Source organism: Podarcis raffonei, chromosome 9 (assembly GCF_027172205.1).
Source record: "Podarcis raffonei isolate rPodRaf1 chromosome 9, rPodRaf1.pri, whole genome shotgun sequence".
Classification (NCBI taxonomy): domain Eukaryota; kingdom Metazoa; phylum Chordata; class Lepidosauria; order Squamata; family Lacertidae; genus Podarcis; species Podarcis raffonei.
This window is the reverse complement of record NC_070610.1, coordinates 4760109-4783461: the sequence shown is the minus strand read 5'-3', so window position 1 is coordinate 4783461 and position 23353 is coordinate 4760109. Positions and strand designations below refer to the sequence as shown.

Here is a 23353-nt window from a genome sequence, read left to right as displayed (position 1 = left end):
AAATGCATACTAACAGAATTATCAAAAGTATTGGCCTGAAGGGATCACAGCCAGTTCTGACTCTCTCACAAACGTGCTTTGCTTCATTCTCACATCAGATGTACGTTTAAAAAATCTTAGGCATGTATCTTAAAAAGTGATATGTGACCCAGGCCCCATCATGACATCAGGGCTGAGCTGAGAGTAACACAATGACTGTGAGTCACTTAGCTCCAGCTGCACCTTTCTTTCTGGATATAAATTGCAAACACTAAAAATGGCATCCATCAAAGACTGCACAGTAGAACTCTGGGGAAAAAAAGCATAAGAAAAAGGAGAGAAACGGTAAAAATGTATAAACCAGGGTACTAAATTCTAGTATACACAGTAAGATAATAATAAGATATTCCCCTTCAAAAACAAAAACCCTACACCCCAAGCAGCTCAAATTCACAGGATCTCCATTTGCGTGGCTTTTTCAAGTCTCCCAGTATTATGTTCGGCAAAAGCTGCTTGTGACCCATGAGATGGAAACGATTTTTTCCTAGAAGTTAAACACACACCAGTCGGGTTATCCTCAATGGTCTAATACAGATAGCAGTGTAAAGGTTGTTCCTTAAATAATGTTAGAGAGCAGTATAAACAGTGGGTCTACAAAGTAGTGCAGAAAGCTGATTTGCTCTCAGTAAATTTCCTTTCTTCTTTGGCAAAAATGGTAAATGAACAGAAACAAAAAGGAAGTCCAGTAATACATTGTGCTTAGTCACGTGATGGATGGAAGGATGGAGGCCCCAAGCAGGTATAGCTTGATTTTCTTTTTCGGCTTTGTTTTTCTTCCTCCTGCACCTGCAGTGCCAAGAGAGAAGTCCTGATGCAGTTAACAATGTACTGTTTCTTAGGCATCGTATTTTTTACCAGTCCTGTGAATCTGCTGAAAGAGAGTCATGGAAAAAGCCATGCCAAGTATCTGAAAGAGAACAGAGGGAATAATTCAAGAATTAGAATTTGAATGGCACTTTTTAATGGTTCGGACTAGCACACCACACATATCTCAGCAATCTTTACAACAATCCCATAAGGCTATTGTAAGACTATCATGACGGGTTGGCTGTACAGAGGAGAATTGTGACTTCTCTGAGGCAAGTGAAATTCAAAGCAAACTGAAAGCAATTTTAGACCGTTTTCTCAAATTGAACCACTTCAAAGAAAGCTCAAAGTGTTTTTGATAAAATTCCCCAGAATATTTCCCCACTTCACACATCTGAAGAGAGCTCCGTTCCTCACGTGCCTCCTGTGCAGCTTTAGAAAGAGAGGACTGTAAGCACACGGGCTTCTTCTGCATTATCGGGACCTCTTGCTCAAGGAAGATTTCCAGCCACAAGGAAAACACACAGGATGTTTCCAAAGTAATGTTTAACATGCAACTGGTAGATGAGTTAGAAGCTGGGGGTTGGGGTTGGCCAGTAGGGATGGTCCTCTGGTATGTTTGCAGTGAGGTGAAAAACTTTTAAAATGTCCTGCTCATTCTGGTTGTTCTTTTCTGCACCTCTTTCAGCTCTATAATATCATTTTTGAGAAGTGGTGAGCAAAGTAATCCAAATGTGGTTGCCCTGTATATATTTATTTTATTGGCACCTATATTTATGATCCTTTTCCTAATGGAACTTGCCTTTTTCACAGCTGCCATATATTTTAAATCAATCAATCAATCAATCAATCAATCAGTACTTGCTGGAATAGGGAGCAGAAAGGGACCAGGCTCAGGAACTCTTGCTGCAGCATCAGGTCCAGGAGTAGGAATGAGACAGATGACGTGGTTGCAGAAGAAACAGAATTACATCTCATATCCCTGGATTCTCTCCTGAGCCTCCTGAAGCACATTTTAATGGCTGCCTTGAGAAGGCTTGTCAAGCTTTCTTCCCCCAACAGTGAGAGAAGAAAAAGGAGAGGAAATGCGTGCTGCCTGCCCTCTCGGGCCTCGTCTGCTACTTCTTGGCTCTCCTCTCTGCACCAGTCCCATGGCTGGTGGCTGCCTGGTCTGCTAGGACACAGCCATCTCTCTTGAGTTTAAGGGCTGTGAAAAGGTGGGGGGGCACTGGTCTTGCTCCAGTCCAGTGTACTAGGCTGGGGAAGGATGTTGAAGGCTTGTGGCTGGTGCTGATAAGCCCAGCAGCCCCTCTTCCCCACTGTTACTGGGGGCGGGGGGCAGAAACACCTGCTCCAAAGTCCAAGTTAGAGGGGTGTAGTCTTTGATGATTTTGTTTTGTTTTCTTCAACCACCTCTGTCACAGGCTCAGAACATAAACACCAACTGGGGATACGCTAGACATTCTGTTGTCACATTTATTGCATTATTCCATGGACCATAGCAAAAATGAGGCCCAGACCAGGATCCTCTGAGCTACGTACCTGCATTATGAGGATACACATCCCAGCTGTCCCGAGTATATGCTTATTACCATCAAACCACATCTTGACTTTTTCATAGCAGCCCTGAAAGGGGAAGTGAAAAATGATTTGAAAATATATAAATAAAAACAATAATTTTGATAGAAGCATCCCAAAATGACGGGAAGTTCAAGTTGTATCAACAACAAAACCTGAAAGCTTCATACATATTCTTTGTTCTGCTCAGTCGTGATGAAGCCTGTTTTGGCTTCTCAAATTAAATATGAATAAAGTAAAACACATTCATGTTGACCAAATGGGTTTTGTTCATTTAAAAAAATGAGCGAGTTAAAGATACCACCAATGTTTGTTTTATATGTTGAAAAAGCAGATTGTAAGGCCATGGCAGAATGCCTCAAGGTGTTTTATTTAGAAGGCAACTTTGGCTGGCTTGTGCCAAAACCTGGGTGCTTCCTTTCTACATTGCCGCCTGCCGTCATTTTGGAACGTTAGGAAAGAATATGATAATATTATTTTTAGTGGGACTGTCCCCCTGACCATGTTATTCTTAGAATAACTGTGAGATGTTGAGAGGTCACCCACTGAGCTTTGGTCTCCCAGTTCCATGTCTGATATGCTGACTGTTATATCAGTCTGACAAGGCACAATGGCAAGAATAATCGGTATAAATGGGGCCCTGTGATCTAATGGATGGACAGAGGCAGAGACTTGTCATCCCTCTCTTTCAGCTTTCTTTTCACTTCTCTATCTCTTCATCCACCTCAACCACAGAACATCAGGAGGTACATGTCCACACATCCACACACTTGTCGGAAGGCACATGCACTCATGCTTCTGCCATATATGCTCTGTAAACTTATGTTGACATGAACCACATACACAGCGTTTGGAAATTGTAGTTGCACATATGAACCGGCACAGCAAACAGGCACATTTGCAAACACAGCCATTGCACACCATTGCTTTTCAAACAGACTCTTCCTAGCATCTATGAATCTTGCAGGGAGGGGAGGGGGAAAGTCAAAGGCATAATAATTTCCTTTGACTCGACCTAGCTGTCCCTTATAGCTCTTCAGACCTTGGCTGTGGCAACAGGTGCACCAAAACGTTGTGAGAGCAGCAAAACAGCTGCCCCAGGGGAGCTCAAGCTTTTCTGTTACTCGTAAGGAGGTACAAGTCGAGCAGCAGCCTGTTTCACTTGCACTTTGAGCAGCCTCCGCTGTCTCCACCGCTACCATGTCCTGCTTCTCTTACCCCAAGGGATACACCTGCCCCCCAATCTTACACCAGGTAAAAAAAGTAGGAAAACACCGTGACAACCTGTTTTGGCTCAAGAGCCAAATGCTTCAAATGAAATAACTCAGGGATAAAGTAGGAGTGCTTGCTGGACATTTTCCTCTCGTTGAGAAACTATACGTTTGATATACATTTGATCTGTTGGCTGAATAGAAGAAACTAGGCAAGAGGATACGAAGGCAGACGTAGGCCATTTTGTTGCTTGCAGAGAGTATGCCTGAATTTGCAGCTCTGTATAAAGGGTATTTTTTCAGTGATTGTACCATCAGTGCACAATTCATTTTTTATTCCCACTGTACACCCTGCAATTCTTTGTTTTCCTATGTTTCTGAAGACTTTTAAACACAAGTATTGGTATACTTGGCAGTATAAAGAAACTAGAGACGGCACCATTCTCTGCCACTGACGGGGCTTCCGGAGGTGTGAGGGAGAAGGTGGGACTGCGAAGAGTTCTCCCTCAGCTGCCATCATCACCAGCCATTCCACCCTGCTATAAGAGAGGCTACAATACACCACTGCTGAATGATGAGCAACTTTTGGCCCTTCCTCTTAATTTATATGGAGCCTTCCCCCCAATTCCATCAGTGCTCAATTCTGCCTCCCTCCCTTCTCCTTGTGAGTCATGTCTTTTAGGTTGCAAGCCTGAGGGCAAGACTTACAATCTCACATTTGGAAGCCACTCTGGGAAAAATGTTTCAAGCACTCAAATAAATAAAACAGACCAGGAAATTAGCACCAATAATACAAAAGCAGAAGGGTTAACTGACAACAAAATATGCAGAAAAATCAATTTCAGTTTATCTGATTTGTTTAACCATACCAGATGGGAATCTACTTGACTTGCATTTTTACTTTTAGGGATTTTGTTTTTACTATTTTTGTATTATATCCCAGAGGAGCCTCAAAGGATGGAGCCCTTGGAAGCCACAGACCCTGCTTACTTTCAGCAAGATTTTTGCATTGCTTACCTTCAGCACATGTCCTAGGTCACAGTGGTGACTGAACAATGGTTGTAAAATAGTCTCTTAAATTGAAATATCTCTGTACCTAATACCTGCGCTCGAATGGTGTTCATGCAAGGATACCTTTTCCACAAGGAAAGAAATTAAGTTAAACTAAAGAAAAAATCCAGATTATTATGTAAGCTAAAATTACCGTTTTCCACACTAAATTCATATTAGTGGAATTCCGGCCACAGTCTTCAGAATTTTCTATGCAACATCTGTCAGGGACAGTGTTTTCACCCAGTACAAGGTACCAGTCTTTGTAATCAGTAACCCCACAGCAGTGCATCTAGGAGACAAGGACAAGATGAGACATAATGCAGCCTGGAACTGAAAGAACATTTTAGGAGTTTTGAAAAGGCTGTGTTACCTTGGACACTAGCAAGTGCAAGTCTGAGTGATAACTGCAAAGAATTAGCCTCTTGAAAAATCACTACTGTATATTTTAAACCCCAAACCTTATTTGTCACCACTTTCAGCTCATTCCACCTGTTTATTGTCATCTGTTCACCTACTGAACATGTCAATCTCTGATCCCCTTGATCAGGGGACAAAATGTCATTCCATGAGTGTAGAGCGAGGGCCCCGTATCCTCACAGTCAGAAAGGACACTTCTTTTCCTGAAACTGTCCTGGACTGTGTGGAGAAAGATACAAAACCCATTCTTAAAGGCAGTGCTGACGGTGTGGAGGGATTAGGACTTGGTTTTGGCCCCCAGACCCTCACCACTGACTCCACTATTAGACCATCCATCATTCCAACCGGAAGATAAACAGGGACAATTTAAAAAACTTGAAAAGAGAGGAATCTATCACATAAGTGACTTTATTTCTAGAAGTAAAGCAATATCTGAGCATGAGCTAATAGAAAAGTTGGATGATGCCCAGTTAAATCAGTTTCAATCTCTTCAATTATGAACATTTGCAAGATATTTGGAATACAAGGGCCTTGGTTCTCTTGTGTTATTTGAGTCTCTATAACAAATCAAAATATGACATAAAAGGAGCTGCATCTTCAGTTTATAGCATTCTTTTAGAACAATACGCAGGCGATACAGGAGGTCTCCGGTCAGTATCGGAAAAAGACTTAGGGATCATAGCTGGATATCATAAATGACAATCAGTTTGGCACAGCCCATCCCTACGAACAATCTATGCTCATTTGCAGGAGGCTTCTCTCAAAATTATATTTTGCTGGCACTGGACTCCATCACATCTAGCCAAAATAAACACTAGGATCTCTCCCCTGTGCTGGAAAGGCTGTGGAGAGATTGGCTCATATTTTCATCCACGATGGACTTGCATGTTGGTTTACTTCTTTTGGGAAAAGGTGTTTCACATTAATTCCAAAATTACGCAGCGAGCCCTCCCACCTATTTGGCTCCCTCCTTGTTATGGTTAGACTCAAATTTAAACAGTAAAATTATATGCAGAAGTTTCGTATTTTTTTCTGTTATCAACAGCCTGATTAACAATAGTCCAATATTGGAAACAATCCATAGAAATCCCGTTTGAAATCTGTTTAAATACTATTTGGAATGCCTTATTCGCCACTTCAAAGATAGACACCTTGGGTCAGACTTATCTTCCTTTCTTTTCCTTTATAAATGGGGCAGAATACACTTTTATTCCACCCTCAACACAAGAATCTCTGTGGGGAGGATACCTGAAATGATAATACATAAATAAATGTACAGCTTGTGTACTTTGTACTGCATATGAAACTGCTTAAGTAAGACTGTAAGAACTGGACAAGTCACTGAAGTTGCATGTTGTTCTTGTATTATATGAAAAACTATATCGTGACTTATCCGCATCTTAGAAAGACTGAGACCTCCGAGTACATTTACATCTTACCTTTTTCTGCAGCATGGAACTCAAAGCAGCAGAGATAGAGTTCCCAGGTCTCCCAGCTTAAATTCACCAGACCCAAAACTGCTTAACTTCAGCAAGGCAATCACATCATGTCCCCTCAGACAATAGGACTGTCCCATGAGATGTAGATTAACCCATTATTAACAGGGCAGCGTGTGGGGGTCATTTGCAAAAAAATAAAATAAAATGTTCATGTCATTACCTCTGCCTGAATGATATTCCAAGCATTCTTCAGCCCAACATTATTTTCTGTGTTGTACAGCTTGAGCCCTTCTTTCAAATCCTGCTTCGCATTTTCATTAACCTATTTCGTATAAACAAACACCAACAAGGTCACAGTCATTACATAAATAGTGCAACCTTTTAGTATGATCTGATTAGGAATGTATATGTGTAGGAAAACAACAGACTCTCTTCCTATCATATCACAGTCTTCAAGCTGAGACTGAAAGCCATTTGCAGAAATAAAATACCTACCACATGGTGACAATTCCAGATTAAAAGACACGTTAAAATATCCTCCAAGGTATGTGAAGAGTAGGCTGAATGGAAAGCACATCTGGTGCCTTCTCCTAATAGCTTCAAGGGGAGCATTTTTGGGGGGGAGGGGGTTGCCGCATAATTTTAACACTGTATGCACACATGTCCTACTCAAGGTAACAAATATGTGAGTATATATTTCAGTAAAAGGAAGTTTTGTCTTTTTCCAATAGACATGCGTCTGGGACCAGTGCAATGGTTATAGTGTTGGAATGCTTGCCAATCAGGATTCTGGACACAATTCAAAGTGCTGGTGTTGACCTATAAAGACTTAAATAGCTCAGGACCACAATACCACAAGGTCCGCCTCTTCCCCATATGAACTGGCCCAGACCCTGAGATCATCATCTGAGGCCCTTTTTCATGTGCCTCCTCCACGAGAAGTCCAGAAGGTGGCAACACAAGAACGGGCCTTTTCTGCTGTGGCTCCCCATTTGTGGAATGCTCTCCCCAGGGAGATTTGCCTGGCACCTTCACTAAATATCTTTAGGCATCATGTGAAAACCTTCCTTCTGTGGCCTTTTAGAAGTGGGCAGGATGTTTTTAATGTATTGCTTTATCCTCTGGGTGGCTGTTGTTCTTTGTTTGTTTGTTTGTTTGTTTTGGGTGTAAGTCACTTTGGGTTGCCCTGGACAAGATAAACTGAGGAAGAAGAAGAAGAAGAAGAAGAAGAAGAAGAAGAAGGAGAAGGAGAAGGAGAAGAAGAAGAAGAAGAAGAAGCGGTTGTTGCCTGGTGTAGTTTCCGTCTCTTTTGTGCTCTTCAAAGCATTGTGGCTTCCACAGGAGCCAAACAGACAGGGGCGTGCTCAAGGTGCCAGCCAGACTTCTAAATTTCCCTTCTGCCTGGTTCTTGCAGCAGTTCTCTAATGTGCTGATTGGCACCTTTCTGCAGGACCTTCTTTGATATGTCTATTTTAATGCCAGTTATCTGGGGAGGGAGCTTGGGGAGGAATACTCGTAAGAAAGTAGCTCAGCTTCTGAGATAACGGAGCTCTGCGAATGCCTACCTTGTCCATATAAACGAAGAACAAAATGAGTAGTATCAGCTCAGCCAGGAGAATGATCAGCAAAACAATAAAAAACTGCCGAAGCAAAAGAAAGAAGAATGTTACAATCACTTGAAGCTTTAATATACCTTATGTAAATGGCAGTGTGGGAAATAGTAACATACTTAGTAACATAATTAAATATTGCAATTAAAGTAACATTGAAATGTATCACCATTTTCTTAATGTTCTTTGAAATTATTAAGTGGAAATTCTTAAGGTTATTCTCAGACCACCTTGTGAACTTTTTTGTTTTAATTTTATCGGGAAAGTGTGTATTACACAAAAAACAAAAACCTTGTGTATTGTGAATGTACGGTACATTTGCTTGCATTGATGCATGAACCATTCCAAAGTTCATTCACCTTTTCTACAGGGCATGATCATGACTTAGTGCAAACATAATAATAATAATAATAAATAATAATAAAATTTTATTTATATCCTGTCCTCCCCAGCCGAAGCCGGGCTCAGAGCGACTAACAACAATAAAAGTAACACAGCATTCTAAAATCAATTCAAAATCAAATGAATGGCAACATGCAGATTCCTGGAGAGAAGATTGGCCATTTTACACCTCCAGCTGCTGCCGCCATGCTGCTGAGCTAAGCCATGGTTTACTTGACAGTTGTGTCCAGACTAGGCCTGGGTGATATATCGATATATCGCCCAGGACCGGTATGAGGAGTAGACTGTGATGTCAGGCTCACTCAGCAGTATATCGCTGGTGAAACTGCCACTGCTCCGGAGTCGCTCTGCTAGCAGCGTCTGTTGGAGGGTGTGTCAAGAGTTCCTTCCTCCAGCGAGTGCGACTCAGGAGCGGCGGTGGTTTCACCAGCGATATACCACTGAGTGAACCTGACATCGCGGTCTGCTCCTCATACAACGCAGAGGGAGAAACAAGCTGTATTGGGGAGGTGCTGATACAGCTTGTTCCTCCCTCTGCATCTTTAACCTGCTCGACCGAGGAGTGTGCAGATGCCTTTGCCCCAGCTTAGCAGTTTAAGGAGCCCTGATGCTCCTGCCGCCCGCATGTGAGCGGGGAGAGCCCTGGGGCTGTCTCAGCTGGGGAGGGGGAACAAGCTGCGTTGTCCCAGCCCATGAGCACCTGGGTGAAACCGCCTCAACTCCCGAGGTGAGAGCTGGGGCAGTTTCACCCGGTGCCTCGTGGGCAGAGGCCAATGCACCTTGTTTTTTCAACATTGCATTGTATTGCCAAACCTCGATGTTGAAAAGCTGATATCGCCCAGCCCTAGTCCAGACCCCGACTCGTGGTTTATCTCACTTGCTAACTTACGCTTAGGAGGAGGCACTTGTTTTCCTTGATAGCACCCAAGCAGCCTAGGAAGCCAGTCACCATGATGATAGTACCAATGGCAATGACCAGGTTTGCTGCCGACAGTGAAGGGAAGCTGGGAGAAAAGGTAGCAAAGTTTCCTTGTGACACGGACAGCCATATTCCCACACCCAAGAGACCGCAGCCACATAACTGAAAAGAAAGACAAAAACAAAGATGCAATTTTTAAAAAGCCAGCCCAAAATGGTATATGTTGAATCTCCTGGACAGCAGCTGCAATTAAAGCTGTTTAGATGTGGGGCTGTCTTTGATTTTAGGGGTTTTTATTTAAGAACTTACTGGTCTACTGACCACCTTTTCAGGTTTTCTCCTGTACGTTCTATTAAGGATAAGGATTTTGAACACATGAAAACAACTTTTTTTCAAGAACCCCCTCCCCCATTCTTTTCCATCAGACTAAAAAAAATTGCATATTATTGAACACCAAGCACAGACCATCATCTGACACTAATTTATAGAGCAATAGGGATAAATTGTCAGCATGATGAGTGGGGGAAATCACTCCAGAAGGAGGAGTGCTGCCTTGACAAAAAAGGAGGAAATGGGTGGGAAACCGCAAAGTTTTGAATAATAGAATTTGGGGTATCCAATGAAATTGATTGCAGGAGGTTCAGGATAGACAAAAGAAATTACTTCTGCACACAGCACAGTATAAACTTGAGCTCCTGGCCACAATATGTAGTGATGGTCACTGTGTTTGTTGGGTTTAAAAGAAAGCTACACAAATTCTCAAATGACAAATCTATCCCTGATTATTAACCATGTTTTTTAAACAGAACTATGCTCAGTTTAAACATTCATTTGAATATGAGATGCTACAGATGAGGGATGGGGAATGTGGCACTTTGTGTGTTGGAGTACCCTTTGCCCCAGCTAAAATGGCCAATGGTTGAAGAATGAAGAAATCCCAACAAAAGAGTAGGGGCAAGAAAAACTGATGAGCTGTGCGGAATTCGCCAAGTTGACATATAAACTGCTTGACAAGGACAATCGTGACTTCAAGGAAGAATGGGAACTTTTTACAAATTATCTAAAAAGACAACAAAATGATTTGGACTCCTTGGCAGGTTTTGAATAAACACACAAATTTATTAGTTGAATATATGATAGATAAGCTTGCCAACAAAGGTCCGTATAGTTAAAGCCATGGTTTTCCCATTAGTGATGTATGGAAGTGAGAGCTGGACCATAAAGAAGGCTGATCGCCAAAGAATTGATGCTTTTGAATTATGGTGCTGGAGAAGACTCTTGAGAGTCCCATGGACTGCAAGAAGATCAAACGCATCCATTCTTAATGAAATCAGCCCTGAGTGCTCACTGGAAGGACAGATCGTGAAGCTGAGGCTCCAGTACTTTGGCCACCTCATGAGAAGAGAAGACTCCCTGGAGAAGACACTGATGCTGGGAAAGATGGAGGGCACAAGGAGAAGGGGATGACAGAGGACGAGATGGTTGGATAGTGTTTTCGAGGTAACCAGCATGAGTTTGACCAAACTGCGGGAGGTAGTGGAGGACAGAGGTGCCTGGCGTGCTCTGGTCCATGGGGTCACGAAGAGTTGGACACGACTAAACGACTAAACAACAACAAATGATAGATAAGGCAATGATATGTACAATTTTACAATATGCGGAGAACAATACGTGCAAAGAAACCAGAGAGGGGAGCTGAGGGAAGTCCGGGGGGCAGGGGGGGAGAGGGAGGGAAATGTAAATGGTTATATTGATTGATAATTTGTTTGTTTATACACACACACACATGGCCAATGGTTAGGGATGATTGGAGTGGCGTTAGATAATAAAGGGCCACATATTTTCCCCTCCTGTTGTAGGCCAACAACTGAGAAGGACTCTTGCCTTCATGCCCTCATTTTATTTATTTAACAAAATTTATATTTAGCTTGACTTCGGTAAAACCTCTAAGCAATTCACAAGAAATATTGAAACTATCAATAAAAAAGTTAAAAGCAATTAAAATATTTAAAAATATTTAAAATTAACAGCCAAAGCAGTTGAAACATTATCAACATCCTGGAGTGATCTGGCTGACTACTGTACTAGATATTATAATGAAATATGATATCACATAATATAATGATACCCAAGTGTGTGTTGGGTGTTCAGCTTTTAGCAGGATGGGGTAGGATTTGTTCTTTTTATGTTATTACATTAGGAGCACCTTTATCTATTTGATTATTTTAAATTTTGTACCATGGATGATTTTATAAGTGTAAGTCACTCTGAAGCTAATGCTAATGTCAATAATAATATACTGTTAGAAATGGGATGCTACAGCAAGTTGTCTCTTGAAACAGGGCTTTCAGCATCTTCAGCATCTCACCTCCTGCGACACCAGTGCTCTGGGCTGGTTATACATGGCAAGAACATGTGAAGGCTGCTGTGCTGGTCCACATCCTGTCACCCGACACCCCCCCCAGCCTGAACATGATCAGCTGACCTCCCAAACCAGTGAAGATCCCCAGGCCCTATAAAGCCCCATCTTTTTGGGAAAGTGCAGCGGACGGACCTCTCTCTCCTTGTGCCTTGTGCCTCTTCTTCAGTCTGACATGAGACCATCAGCCCATCCATGGCAATGCTTCCTGCCTCTTGACCTCTGTTCCTGTTGACCGGGTGTAGTACCGGACTTCCAGCCTGTCCATGACTGTATACCTCTGGCCCATGCAGCCACTGGCTTCCCACGCTCCACGCCTGACCGAAACAGGGAGCCCTTGACTTTGCTTCAGCAGGGCTCTTCTTACCTTGTTAGAGCAGTCCTGTTGCCACCAGCCTTGCTGGACTGCGCTGTGTCGAAGTGCTTGGCATTCCTGCCTCACTTTGTTCAGCTCCCTGTGAGTCTGGTATAACCTGTCCTTGAATCCCCACAGTTAGAATGGTTCTATCACGCCCCGAGAATCTGTCTGGTAGCCCACCTGCCCTGGTTGTTAAATGAGAAGGTCAGGCATTTGTTCAGGCTCAAAGCAAAAGTCCCAAACTTCAGAGGGTTCGAAAACACCTCTCCGTGTGCAAATTGTATTGTGATATTCCATTACAAATGACATTAATCTGCTTAAAGGACCACCTGTGGATGGGGGGGAAAGCACTATTTTTAATCCCACAGCACAGGAAGCCATCAAAATGAATATGCAGTGTGTGTTTAGTAATTTACTGATAATCTAAAGTGAAGAATTAGAATATTGGCCTAGTTGTGCTTGGAGCCTCTTAGGTCCTAGTGGGTGAATGACATCACTGGAATACTAGAAGCTATTCATAATAAATATGGATTTCATACTGGAGTATGGAAATATTTCAGCTTAAAAAACAAACACCTCACTACCCAGTGGAGGCAGTAGGTGCTGAACATTCTTATCCAAATGGTTGCTTTAAAAAAAACACATTAAAATTTACTGCTGTGTATACAATTTTACCAGTTTTCATTCTCTGTCTATCCGGCATCTCTCTGATGCAGTACAGTATATGACTACAAATTGTCAGGAGCACTGGCTTCTAGGGGCTGAGCCCTTTTGCCCCCCTCCCTATATTTTTTTGGGAAGGATTGAGCTGCCCGATGTCCTAAAAGCATGGAGCCAAAGCGCGGAGTAGAGAGAGGTGCGCCTCCAGTGTCTGGCACCTTTTCCTCTTCTTCTCCTCCTGCTGCAGACGGGAAGCCGAGCGCTTTCTTATCTTAGCTCTGTTGGTGCCAGCTTAGGTTGTATTTCCATCTCTCCATCCATTCCACTCCTCCAGCATCACAGCTCCACCATTTGGCTGTTTTCTTCCGCCAAACATCTGAGTGAAGGATTTTTCCATTTCACCATCTCTTCCCTCCCAATTCTACCATTTCACTCTCCTGTTCTGGCAATCCTTTATTGATATTGTTCTCCAAAGCCTCTGTGTCCTCTTAAATTACATTTTCCATTTCATCCTTCTCTGGTCTTGTTTTCATTCACCATTTTATCAGCCTCATCTCTAATTACTTTTAATTGTTCATCCAATAATTACCGAACTGCAGTAATTAGTTTGGGCAAGATCATGGCGGCAGTTTCAGGCACTTCCAATACACAAGGCAGTCCTTCCACTCTGCAAGCAACAACTTTCAAAGTAACAAGAAGTTAATCCCTTTGTTTTGATTTCTTATTTGAAGTGAAAGCTGACAGTCAAACATACATTTGGCTATCATCAAATGCCACATTGCTATCTCCATCTGCAAGGAGCTGACAAAAGATCTTCAGAATACTACAAATTCCTCCCTGCAAATCTCTTTATCTTATCTCACACGCGCGCGCGCGCACACACACACACCCCACAGTGTGTGCAGGGGGTGTGCCCAGGCAGACCCTAAAGTTTCGCTCCCAAACCCCAAACCAGGGATCAATGGAAGCAGGCACAGAGAGATGCAGGCAGAATAAAAAGGCTAGGATTAGGGTTAGGTATTTGCTATGTGTTTGTTAGGTGCATCTTAGATATTAGGTGTTGGGATTAGGTTAGGGGGTTGTTATGGAGGTTAGGATTAGAGTTTAGGATTAGGGTTAGGGTGTTAGTTTAAGGGTTGGGATTAGGCCAAGGTTTAGGGTTTGGGGTTAGGGCTTGGGCTTGGGGTAGAGCTAGAGCTAAAGCTAGCATTAGGAGTTAAGGTTCAGATTAGGGTGAGTGTGTCTGTTTAAGATGAAGATTGGGTTAGGAATAAAGTTGATTTAGAATGAGGGAGAGGGTTAGGTGTACGGTTCAATTAGTTTTAGGGTAAAGTTTGGGTTATGGCTGGGGTGGTAGTAAAGGTTTGGGATTAGGGTTTGGGCAAGGTGTTAGGGTTGGGGTCAGGGTTAAGGGTTAGGGGGAAATGTGGGTCTGCTTTTTATTTTATTTGAATGACATGCTCTCATGACTGTGGCTAATGCTTAATGCATTATTCTTAATGGCATCACTCGGGGTTGCCTATAGACTCAGGTATGGGCCCTGACATCTCGGGGTCTGGGGTTCTCCTGACTTGGCAACCTTAGAAGCATCTAACTATGTCACTCCGAGTGAATACTGTGCATTGATGGCCTGCACTCATCTACATGTGAAAATAGATTTTTCTTAACCAGTCAATAAAATTATTGCCAAAATATTAACACTGAAAAAAGTATGCAACTAAATATTTCCATTCTATGCTGGTTCATTGTGGTCTCTACACATTCATTTCCATCAGTATGTCTCTTTCTAAATATTAAAAATGTTTGTTATCAGAAGAGGTATAATACAACACAATATTGCCGAAAATATCTGCTATATCAATAGAACCATTTGCATTAAACATAAAGACAAAATTTACAGCATTACTAAAAATAATATTGGCTACAAGATAAACATTTGTGGCATTTGTGGGGAATCTCTTTGGATCTGTGGGTCAGATCATTATCAGGCCTGGCCTTGTGGGTTAAATTTGACAGCTGGGCAGGGTTGGTCACCTGTCAATCACTTGACATCACTAAAAATGAGAGGGGAACCTTTGTTTTAGCAAGAGGTTCAATGCGAACCCTTTCCTGATCACCAGGTACTTAAACAGGGCCGTTTTAAGCGTATCCAGCGCCGGGGTGAAAAACTCCCTCCGGTGCCCCCCCCCGGTTTCCCAGAGTTTTTTAGGGAGGACGGCACTGCTGGCGGGGCTGGAGGAGGTGGGCAGCAGCTGGGGGCGGCTCCTCCGGTGGGGAAGAGACGGAGGCTGGACGTGGCGCCTCCCGGCTCAGCTGGCTGCTTTGTGCCACGGTGGCCATGATGGACGGAGGCTCGGGGCACGGCACTGCTTCGGCGCGGCATGGTGGAGGCGGGCAAGGGCGGTGAGCTGATGCCGGGAGGCGCCGTGTCCAGCCTCCGCCTTTTCCCTGGCACCCTCCAAAACTTGGCGCACTATGGGTAAGACACCCCTGTGCTTAAACATGCTAAAACAAAAAATATTTTCCTCCACTTTAGCAGGGTTTGAATGAAAGCTGTCCCAGCATAGCTGAATTTACTATTTTGTCCAAATGTACTGTTGCACACTACCCCAGTCTCTGAGTGGTGCAAGATTCCAGTGGTTCCAGGTGCTTACCCAGAGTTCAGTTTCCTTGGAATGAAGCACAGCAGAGACTGTGCTTTATGATATATGATTTAGACATATATACAACCTGCACCTACAATGGAGGGTCTCACAACACTTACAGCCCAGAAGGTCTTGCTTCTCCCACAGTCACAGACTTGGATTCCAGCCGAAGTAAGCATGGCTCTCACCTCTCTGGCCTGTCTTCTTCACTCCCAGCCCATTCACCTGCCCTCTGGTACAGAGCAGCTTCCTTTGCCAGTCTTAAGGACAATACTTAGGTGGTATCCATGGCCCTCGCTTGGCTAATTCAACAGTGGAAACCTACATTAGATTTTCACCCTCACCGGAACCAAGACTCCAACAATTTCAAGAGACTTGGGCATCAGGCCAACTAACCCCTCAAACTCAAAACAATATGTTGAGAAATTGTTGAAGCTAGACAAAGCCTTGCCTTGTCAGGAAGTGCTACTGCTGACACCTGTCATTTTAATTCCTCAGCAATGACAGATTTATATGGCCAGCTAGCGTGAATCATGAAGGACGTGAAATTCTTAATTTACCACTACAAAATTGAATGCATAACAGACAAAGGTGATTCAGAAACTAAAAATGTTGAACACCCCTTCTGTAAAATTCCTCTACATTCCATTCTCTGGAGCACAAAGAGGAAAATACAAATAATTCTTTTAAAAAGTTTCAAAATGTTATACTTAATACATTACTGTCCACATGGGACAGTGATCACAGTAGGATTTCACCCTCAATCTCACAATTTTCTCCAGTTTTCAGAGATCCAGACTCCAATCCCCATGAACATACTGGAAGTTCTGATTTATTGAATAAAACATATTGTTACCTAGACTTCAAAAAATAATCTGATGGATTTTGTAATAATTTGTGGCCAGGCACAAAGTTCTTTTAAATATATATATTGTATATTAGTATACATGAACACTACAGTTGTAACACATTATAAACGAAGATGAAAAAAAGATCTAGAAGGAAAATTTCTCACAAGGCTTGGTCTTTCCTTTTCAGACCTATAAATTAATTTACTGTGACCTCATGATTGAGAGAGAACTGCATAAAAATGACAATAAAAATACCATTTAACACCTCTGAAATTACCTATAAAGCTGAGAATAGTCCATTGCTGGCACTATGCCAAAAACAGAGTACTGCAGATTTCTTCATGTAGTGGACATGTCACACAGCTCAAGCATTTTGGAAAATGATTATCAGCGCATTATCCTTCTTTACCATTGTCAATGTGCCTATGGTTCCGATGGTCTGCCTTCTTAATTTTATACTGGACCTAGTTTTCAGAACAAAACATGTTGTAGTATTAAATACACCAGAGCTTGCTAGAGTGATTTGTGCTTATCATTGGATATGAATAGAGCCACCTTTGAAATAATAATAGCTGGGGAAATTGTGGGGTTCTCTTTTATTAATCAAACTGATGGTGCTCAAGAAATCTCTCAATGCATTTGAACATGTCTGTGACAGATGCTGTTTCTATAAGGAACTCTTTGGACCTGAGCTATAACCATGCTGAATGGTTAAACCCCATACAGGAGGTAATATTATGCCTATTGTAAATGTGTTTTATATAAGAGAAACGTGGCTTTGATATGGGGTGTGTATCTTTTAAGCTTTCGTATGTTTTGATACTTATATGAAATAAAATTATAAAAATCTATTTACGCAGTCAACATCACTAACTCAGAAAGCTGAACTGGAAATAAAAATACATTTTAAAAAGAAATGAACTTAAAAACATTTTTAAAAGATTAATTAGTATATAGGTGCATAACATTTCACGTTGTGCATACTTAACACACTACATATCTCATTTTAAAAACTGCATGGCTTGAGCTCTCGAAGCAGCAGCTGCCTGCTCATCTTCCCTTCCCATTCTTTTAAATGGGCTTCAGATTCTTCTCGCAGACACACAAATCAGATGGCTGCTTATCTAAAGATTTGACTCGGCTGATATTTTTTTCTAAGTGGTCATTTGCGGGCTGAGTCAGGCCACCTGGGAGCCAAATTTCACTCCCCCCACCATCTTGTTCTATTTTACGAAAATAAAACAGCATTCATTTGTAATTAATGGACCCGCTTAATTCAGGAAGTAAATCTTGTTTCCACAACTGTCTTTCATCAGCTTTATACCAAGTTATTTTTATATCCTCATAGCTTCATAAATTGGTAGAGTAAGATATAAGATGCCCTCATCTGGTGAGAGAAAAGGCAGGACATCTGCCAGTCAAGTTAACATAAGCAATATTCTGGTTTATGGCACTTTGTTCCATAGCTCAAGGAATATTTTAAAAGGTTACAGAATGATCTGTTCAACCTCATCCTCTTGTCCAGTTTGAGAGATTCACGTGGCAAGCATGCTTTTTCAAAATCAGGATGCCAAAATGGGCACTGCTTGAGAGGAGATAAAGCTAGCTGGCTGGACCCACAAAGACTGCAAAACATCAGCCTGCACTTATTTCACTGGGAGAGAGAGCGAGCGCATGCATTCCTTAATGTTCTCCACATGCATGTATATTGTTACAATAAAATGAGGGAGCAATTTCATTTCGCTGTGTTTAAAATTAGAAACTTGCCAAGTTGCTCTGAACTCCTGGCAGGTGGATGAAATATTTCTGGATGGCGTCTGTAATGCTTGGCGTTGTAGCTAGGGAACAGCTGACTTTCACTGCAATGACATTATTAATACTGTTCCTCCTGCCAAATGTCTGTCTCAGCTGAGCCTCTGCAATATCCCTTCATTAAGCAGTCCATGCAGGCCTCTTCAAACTGCTCATACAGTAAAGTTATCTATCTACTTTCTGTACACCCACCAAGAAGAAGGTCAGCTTGAGTCCAGCCAAGCTGACATCTGATTGTAAGGAACTGCTATATATGGGCCAAAGGTAGCTTGGCAAGCTGGGGGGCCGCCAGTTCTTTCAGCTTCACCTGATGCCAGCTTGGGATTGAACTGGCACAATCTTAACTTCTAGGACAGCAACTTTTGTTTTTGACTAATGTCTAAAAAAAACCCTCGAGAAACACAAAAGGGGCACGAAAATATTCACCAAATGTAAATGCAACTTATAAATTGTGGATAATTATAGTTTGATGGCATATGAAGCAGAGTTGCCATACATCTGGCAAATTTCCTTAAAAATAGCTCAACAAGTTTTTTTTAAGATTTTGCCCCCCCAAAAGACTCAAAAACTTTGGCCAAAACTTTAAAAAAAAAAAAAAAAAAGCTCGACAACTTTTCTGTCTGGATTATCACTTTTTGAAATATGGCAACCCTAATATGAAGCCCTTTCTATAATTTTGAAACAGAATGTAACCACTCTTCTTTATATTCTTTAATTGCAATGCTTCAGTAGCCAGCCATTTTTAAGGAAACAAATGGAGTGTTTATGCTTCTTATTGTAAATGGAGCCTTTACATGACTACTCAGAAGTAAGTCCAACTGTATTCAGTGAAGCTTACTCCCATGTAACTGGGTAAAGACTTACACTGCAATCCTAAGCATTTTTACTTAGAACTAAGTCTCATTGAGTTCAATAGGATTTACTCTCTGGTATGTTCCTGATCATTCTCACACTTTCTATTTCTATTATTATTATTATATCCCACCTTCTTCCCTGACAGGGACTTGAGGCAGCTTACAGCTAAAATTTAATTTCATTCCATTTATCTGTTGAAGCTGTGGTACACGACCCCTTCCCTTGCACATTTTGCTTTACAACAATCCTGTGAGGTAGGTTCAGCAGACAGCTGTAATTGGCTCAAGGTGACAGATGCATGTGTATATCAGGGGTCAGCAAACGTTTTCAGCAGGGGGCCAGTCCACTGTCCCTCAGACCATGGGTGGGCCGAACTATATTTTGAAGTAAGAAAGAAAAAGAACGAATTCCTATGCCCCACAAATAACCCAGAGATGCATTTTAAATAAAAGGACACATTCTACTCATGTAAAAACAAGCTGATTCCCGGACCGTCCGTGGGCCAGATTGAGAAGGCGATTGGGCCGGATCCAGCCCCCGGGCCTTAGTTTGCCTACCCATGTTGCATATGGTGAGATCAAATGCAGAAGAAGCTTCTTGATGTAGAAGAGGCAGTCCCGATTTTCACCTGAGAAATGTTGGAGGCTCTGCCAGGCACCTCAAAGAATTGGTGAAGCTGGCACACCAGTTTTAATTGTGCAAATACACTCCTGGCTACCACAGAGACTTGGGCATCCATGCTAAGGGCCGAGTCCAGGAGCACAGCAAACCTGCGAACCTGGGTCCAATGAACCGCTATTTAAGACTGTACATATCTTGCAAGTATTTGCTACCTTTAATGCAGCCACTTTTTAGTACCTTCCCTTCTCCAAAAGAGATTTTTTAAAGGCCTCTGGGCTACACTTTGTGTCTTGTCTTTTTCAGGTGGAGAGGCCTCCTCACGACTTCCAAGATCCATGGCTGCCGCACCATCATTTCCAAAAGGCCTTTATCCTCAACACACACTGCTCTTTTAAAAACAGGAGGAGAAACACAGGCACCACCACACCACACAAAAGAAGTGGCATAAAACAAACAAGAATGACGCATTTACACATATGCAGCACAATATTATATTTATATAAAATAAGCACCATACATTTGAAAGATGGTTTTAGGAGAGGCTAAAGCACATTCTCCGCCCCCATCTTGCCATAATTCAGGTGCTGACCTCTGAAGGTACTGACCTTTAAAGCCCTAAACAGCCTTGGCCCAGTATACCTGAAGGAGCATCTCCACCCCCATCGTTCTGCCCGGACACTGAGATCCAGCACTGAGGGCCTTCTGGTGGTTCCCTCACTGCGAGAAGCCAAGTTACAGGGAACCAGGCAGAGGGCCTTCTCGGTAGTGGCACCCGCCCTGTGGAATGCTCTCCCACCAGATGTCAAAGAGAAGAACAACTACCAGACTTTTAGACGACATTTGAAGGCAGCCCTGTTTAGGGAAGCTTTTAATGTTTGATGCATCACTGTATTTTAATGTTGTGTTGGAAGCCACCCAGAGTGGCTGGGAAACCCAGCCAGATGGGTGGGGTATAAATAATAAATTATTATTATTAATAATATTAAAACAAAACTCTGTCCATCAAAAATAAAAAGTGTCCTCAATCAAGGATGCATGCTAACCCATCAGAGCTTTCATCCCCTCCAGAAAAAGGCAACAGAAGCAAATGAGTATTCCCCAATATAAGTAATATAAGTAGAAAAGAAAGACTAACACTTTGTGCATCAGTGCTTTGCACTCTTGCTTCCTCGCCCCCCACAAGCACCAAAGATCCATCATGTGTCAAAATCAATAGTAGCAAAAGAAATATTGCTTTGCTCACATGCTGGCTGGGCAAAATATGGCTTCTTCTGCTACTCAGCAAGCTGCCTTGCAAAGAAACGGAAGAGTGATTTTACTGGGCCAGGATTCAAAATGTTGCTATTACTGTATGGTATAAAGCCCTGCGAGGGGGTGAGCTCCCGTTGCTCTGTCCCAGCTCCTGCCAACCTAGCAGTTCAAAAGCACGTCAAAGTGCAAGTAGATAAATAGGTATCTCTCCGGCGGGAAGGTAAACGGCGTTTCTGTGCGCTGCTCTGGTTCGCCAGAAGCGGCTTAGTCATGCTGGCCACATGACCTAGAAGCTGTACGCCGGCTCCCTCGGCCAGTAAAGCGAGATGAGCGCTGCACCTCCAGAGTCGGCCACGACTGGACCTAATGGTCAGGAGTCCCTTTACATTTACCTTTTTTATAAAGCCCTTAAGAACTCGCGACCAGTTTCCCTATGAGGTTACCTTACCCCACCCGTGCCCCAGCAACCATTTCAATCGGTGAAGTTGCCACACAACCGCATTTGTAAGAACACAATTGTTTTGTGTGGCAGAACTTGCCCTTTGGGCCTCCTGCCTACTGAGATCAAGCAGGTGCCTCCCAGCACAGAGAGAGGCAGAGGGTGGTGAGAGACAACCAACAAGCTGAAAATATGATAAAAGATCTTCAACATCAGTGAAGCTGGCTGATGGTGCCATATGATTTCACACAAGTGTGGTTTTCTGCTCCCAAGGCAATTAAAGGTGGCCTGTTTGGCAAGGCTGGTTCTGTTTTACATTTTTATAGTTACCAATTACGTTAGTCCAGTGTTAAACAAAAGCCTCCAGGAAGGCCCAGGTTTGCAAGCCAGGAAGGCTGTTCCAGGCTTTATCAAAGTCACAAAACCATTTGCTGATCTCCCAGCAACTACTCAGTGCTCCTTAAAAACCCTCTCATTCCATGTTAGAAGCCTGACCTCAGCAGTAGAAAGAGCTGGAGCTGAGGTTGCCCTATTCCAAGAGCACCCAGACATAATTATGTTGCAGGAAACTCATCAGCACCTATCCTCCAAGTCACCATTACTTAAGGGTGGAAGGCTCAGGGAGCAACTCTTTTGTCTTTTCCAAAAGTAGGGGTGTGAATAAATGCTAATGGGAATTTTCATCTGTTTTACTATAATAAATTCTTGCATGTTTTGATGTATTATTTTACCTTTTTGTTTTTTTGAGGGCTTTTTTAAAATTTACAATCAAGGGGTTGATCAATTTAAATAGATAGATGATAGATAGAGAGGCTTGAGTCAAAAGTCCAGGCAATGCCACCATGCTCATGATTATCAAGTTCTTTAGTTTCTAAATTAGATTTTTTTGGGTTGAACGTTACCTTATAATGAAATTGTTCTGTCTTGTAGAGTGAAAAGCTACAAAAGCAACCCAAATCCTATTTTGGAAGTCCTGTCTCTATCCTACTCCCACCCCAATCACACGGAGACCAGATAAACTATAATTGGCAGCAGTTTTCTTGTGACTGGATTAGAATCAGGAGCCTATGGTAAAGCGGAGGAGGGCTTTGCATCCCTTAGCCATGAGCCACCCTCTGGAATCCTTTCCCTCGATGATCATGTACACATGATGCCCTTCTTTGGGAAGCTTTTCCTCCTTAATTCCGCTCAGATGTACAAATGTCCATCACTAGCACAACTCCAGCCGGATGGAAACGCCATCTGTTTTTGATGTGCATGGATAATATGTCGTATAACAAGATCAGATTAGACAAAGTCTATACAACAGAGTAAGCTGATACTTTAAGACAGTAACGTTAGTAAAGGAAAACAATGAGGCTGTAGCTAGAATGCATAAAGATAAAGGGACCCCTGACCATTAGGTCCAGTCGTGGCAGACTCTGGGGTTGCGGCACTCATCTTGCTTTACTGGCTGAGGGAGCCGGCATACAGCTTCCAGGTCATGTGGCCAGCAGGACTAAGCTGCTTTTGGCAAACCAGAGCAGCACACGGAAACGCCGTTTACCTTCCCGCCAGAGCGGTACCTATTCATCTATTTGCACTTGATGTGCTTTCGAACTGCTAGGTTGGCAGGAGCATGGACTGAGCAACGGGAGCTCACCCTGTTGCGGTGATTCGAACCACCAACCTTCTGATCGGCAAGTCCTAGGCTCTGTGGTTTAACACACAGTGCCACCCGCGTCCCTTGAACCCTGCATAGGTACATATAAAATGAAGTATTTCATCAGACCGGTAATATTCTAGTTAAAAAGAAGAGAGCAGGCAGGGAATGTAGAATGCATGCGGGGATGTGAATTTTGCACTCTTTCATGCTGTGTTCACACAGTAATACCTTTACCAGTCCCTTCACTAGAACAGAGCACAATTAGGGGAGATTCACACAGCCAAATTTTTCACACAGGGATTTCAGTTATTATACCATAACA

At 42.6% G+C, this 23353-nt stretch overlaps 1 protein-coding gene across 5 annotated transcripts in view; it reads right to left on the bottom strand.

Moving 5' to 3' along the window:
- Positions 1 to 318: 318 nt before the first annotated feature.
- The window catches only part of TSPAN9 (tetraspanin 9), a 121775-nt gene continuing 98740 nt past the window's right edge, over positions 319 to 23353 (bottom strand). For all 5 annotated transcript variants that reach the window (XM_053403927.1, XM_053403923.1, XM_053403926.1 and 2 more), the window contains 6 exons: positions 9446 to 9637; positions 8110 to 8184; positions 6765 to 6866; positions 4840 to 4977; positions 2389 to 2472; positions 319 to 946 (listed from right to left, as the gene is read on the bottom strand). In XM_053403927.1, the coding sequence (XP_053259902.1) occupies positions 875 to 946; positions 2389 to 2472; positions 4840 to 4977; positions 6765 to 6866; positions 8110 to 8184; positions 9446 to 9637 (663 nt within the window). In that variant the 3' untranslated portion in view covers positions 319 to 874. The remainder of the gene's footprint in view (positions 947 to 2388; positions 2473 to 4839; positions 4978 to 6764; positions 6867 to 8109; positions 8185 to 9445; positions 9638 to 23353) is intronic.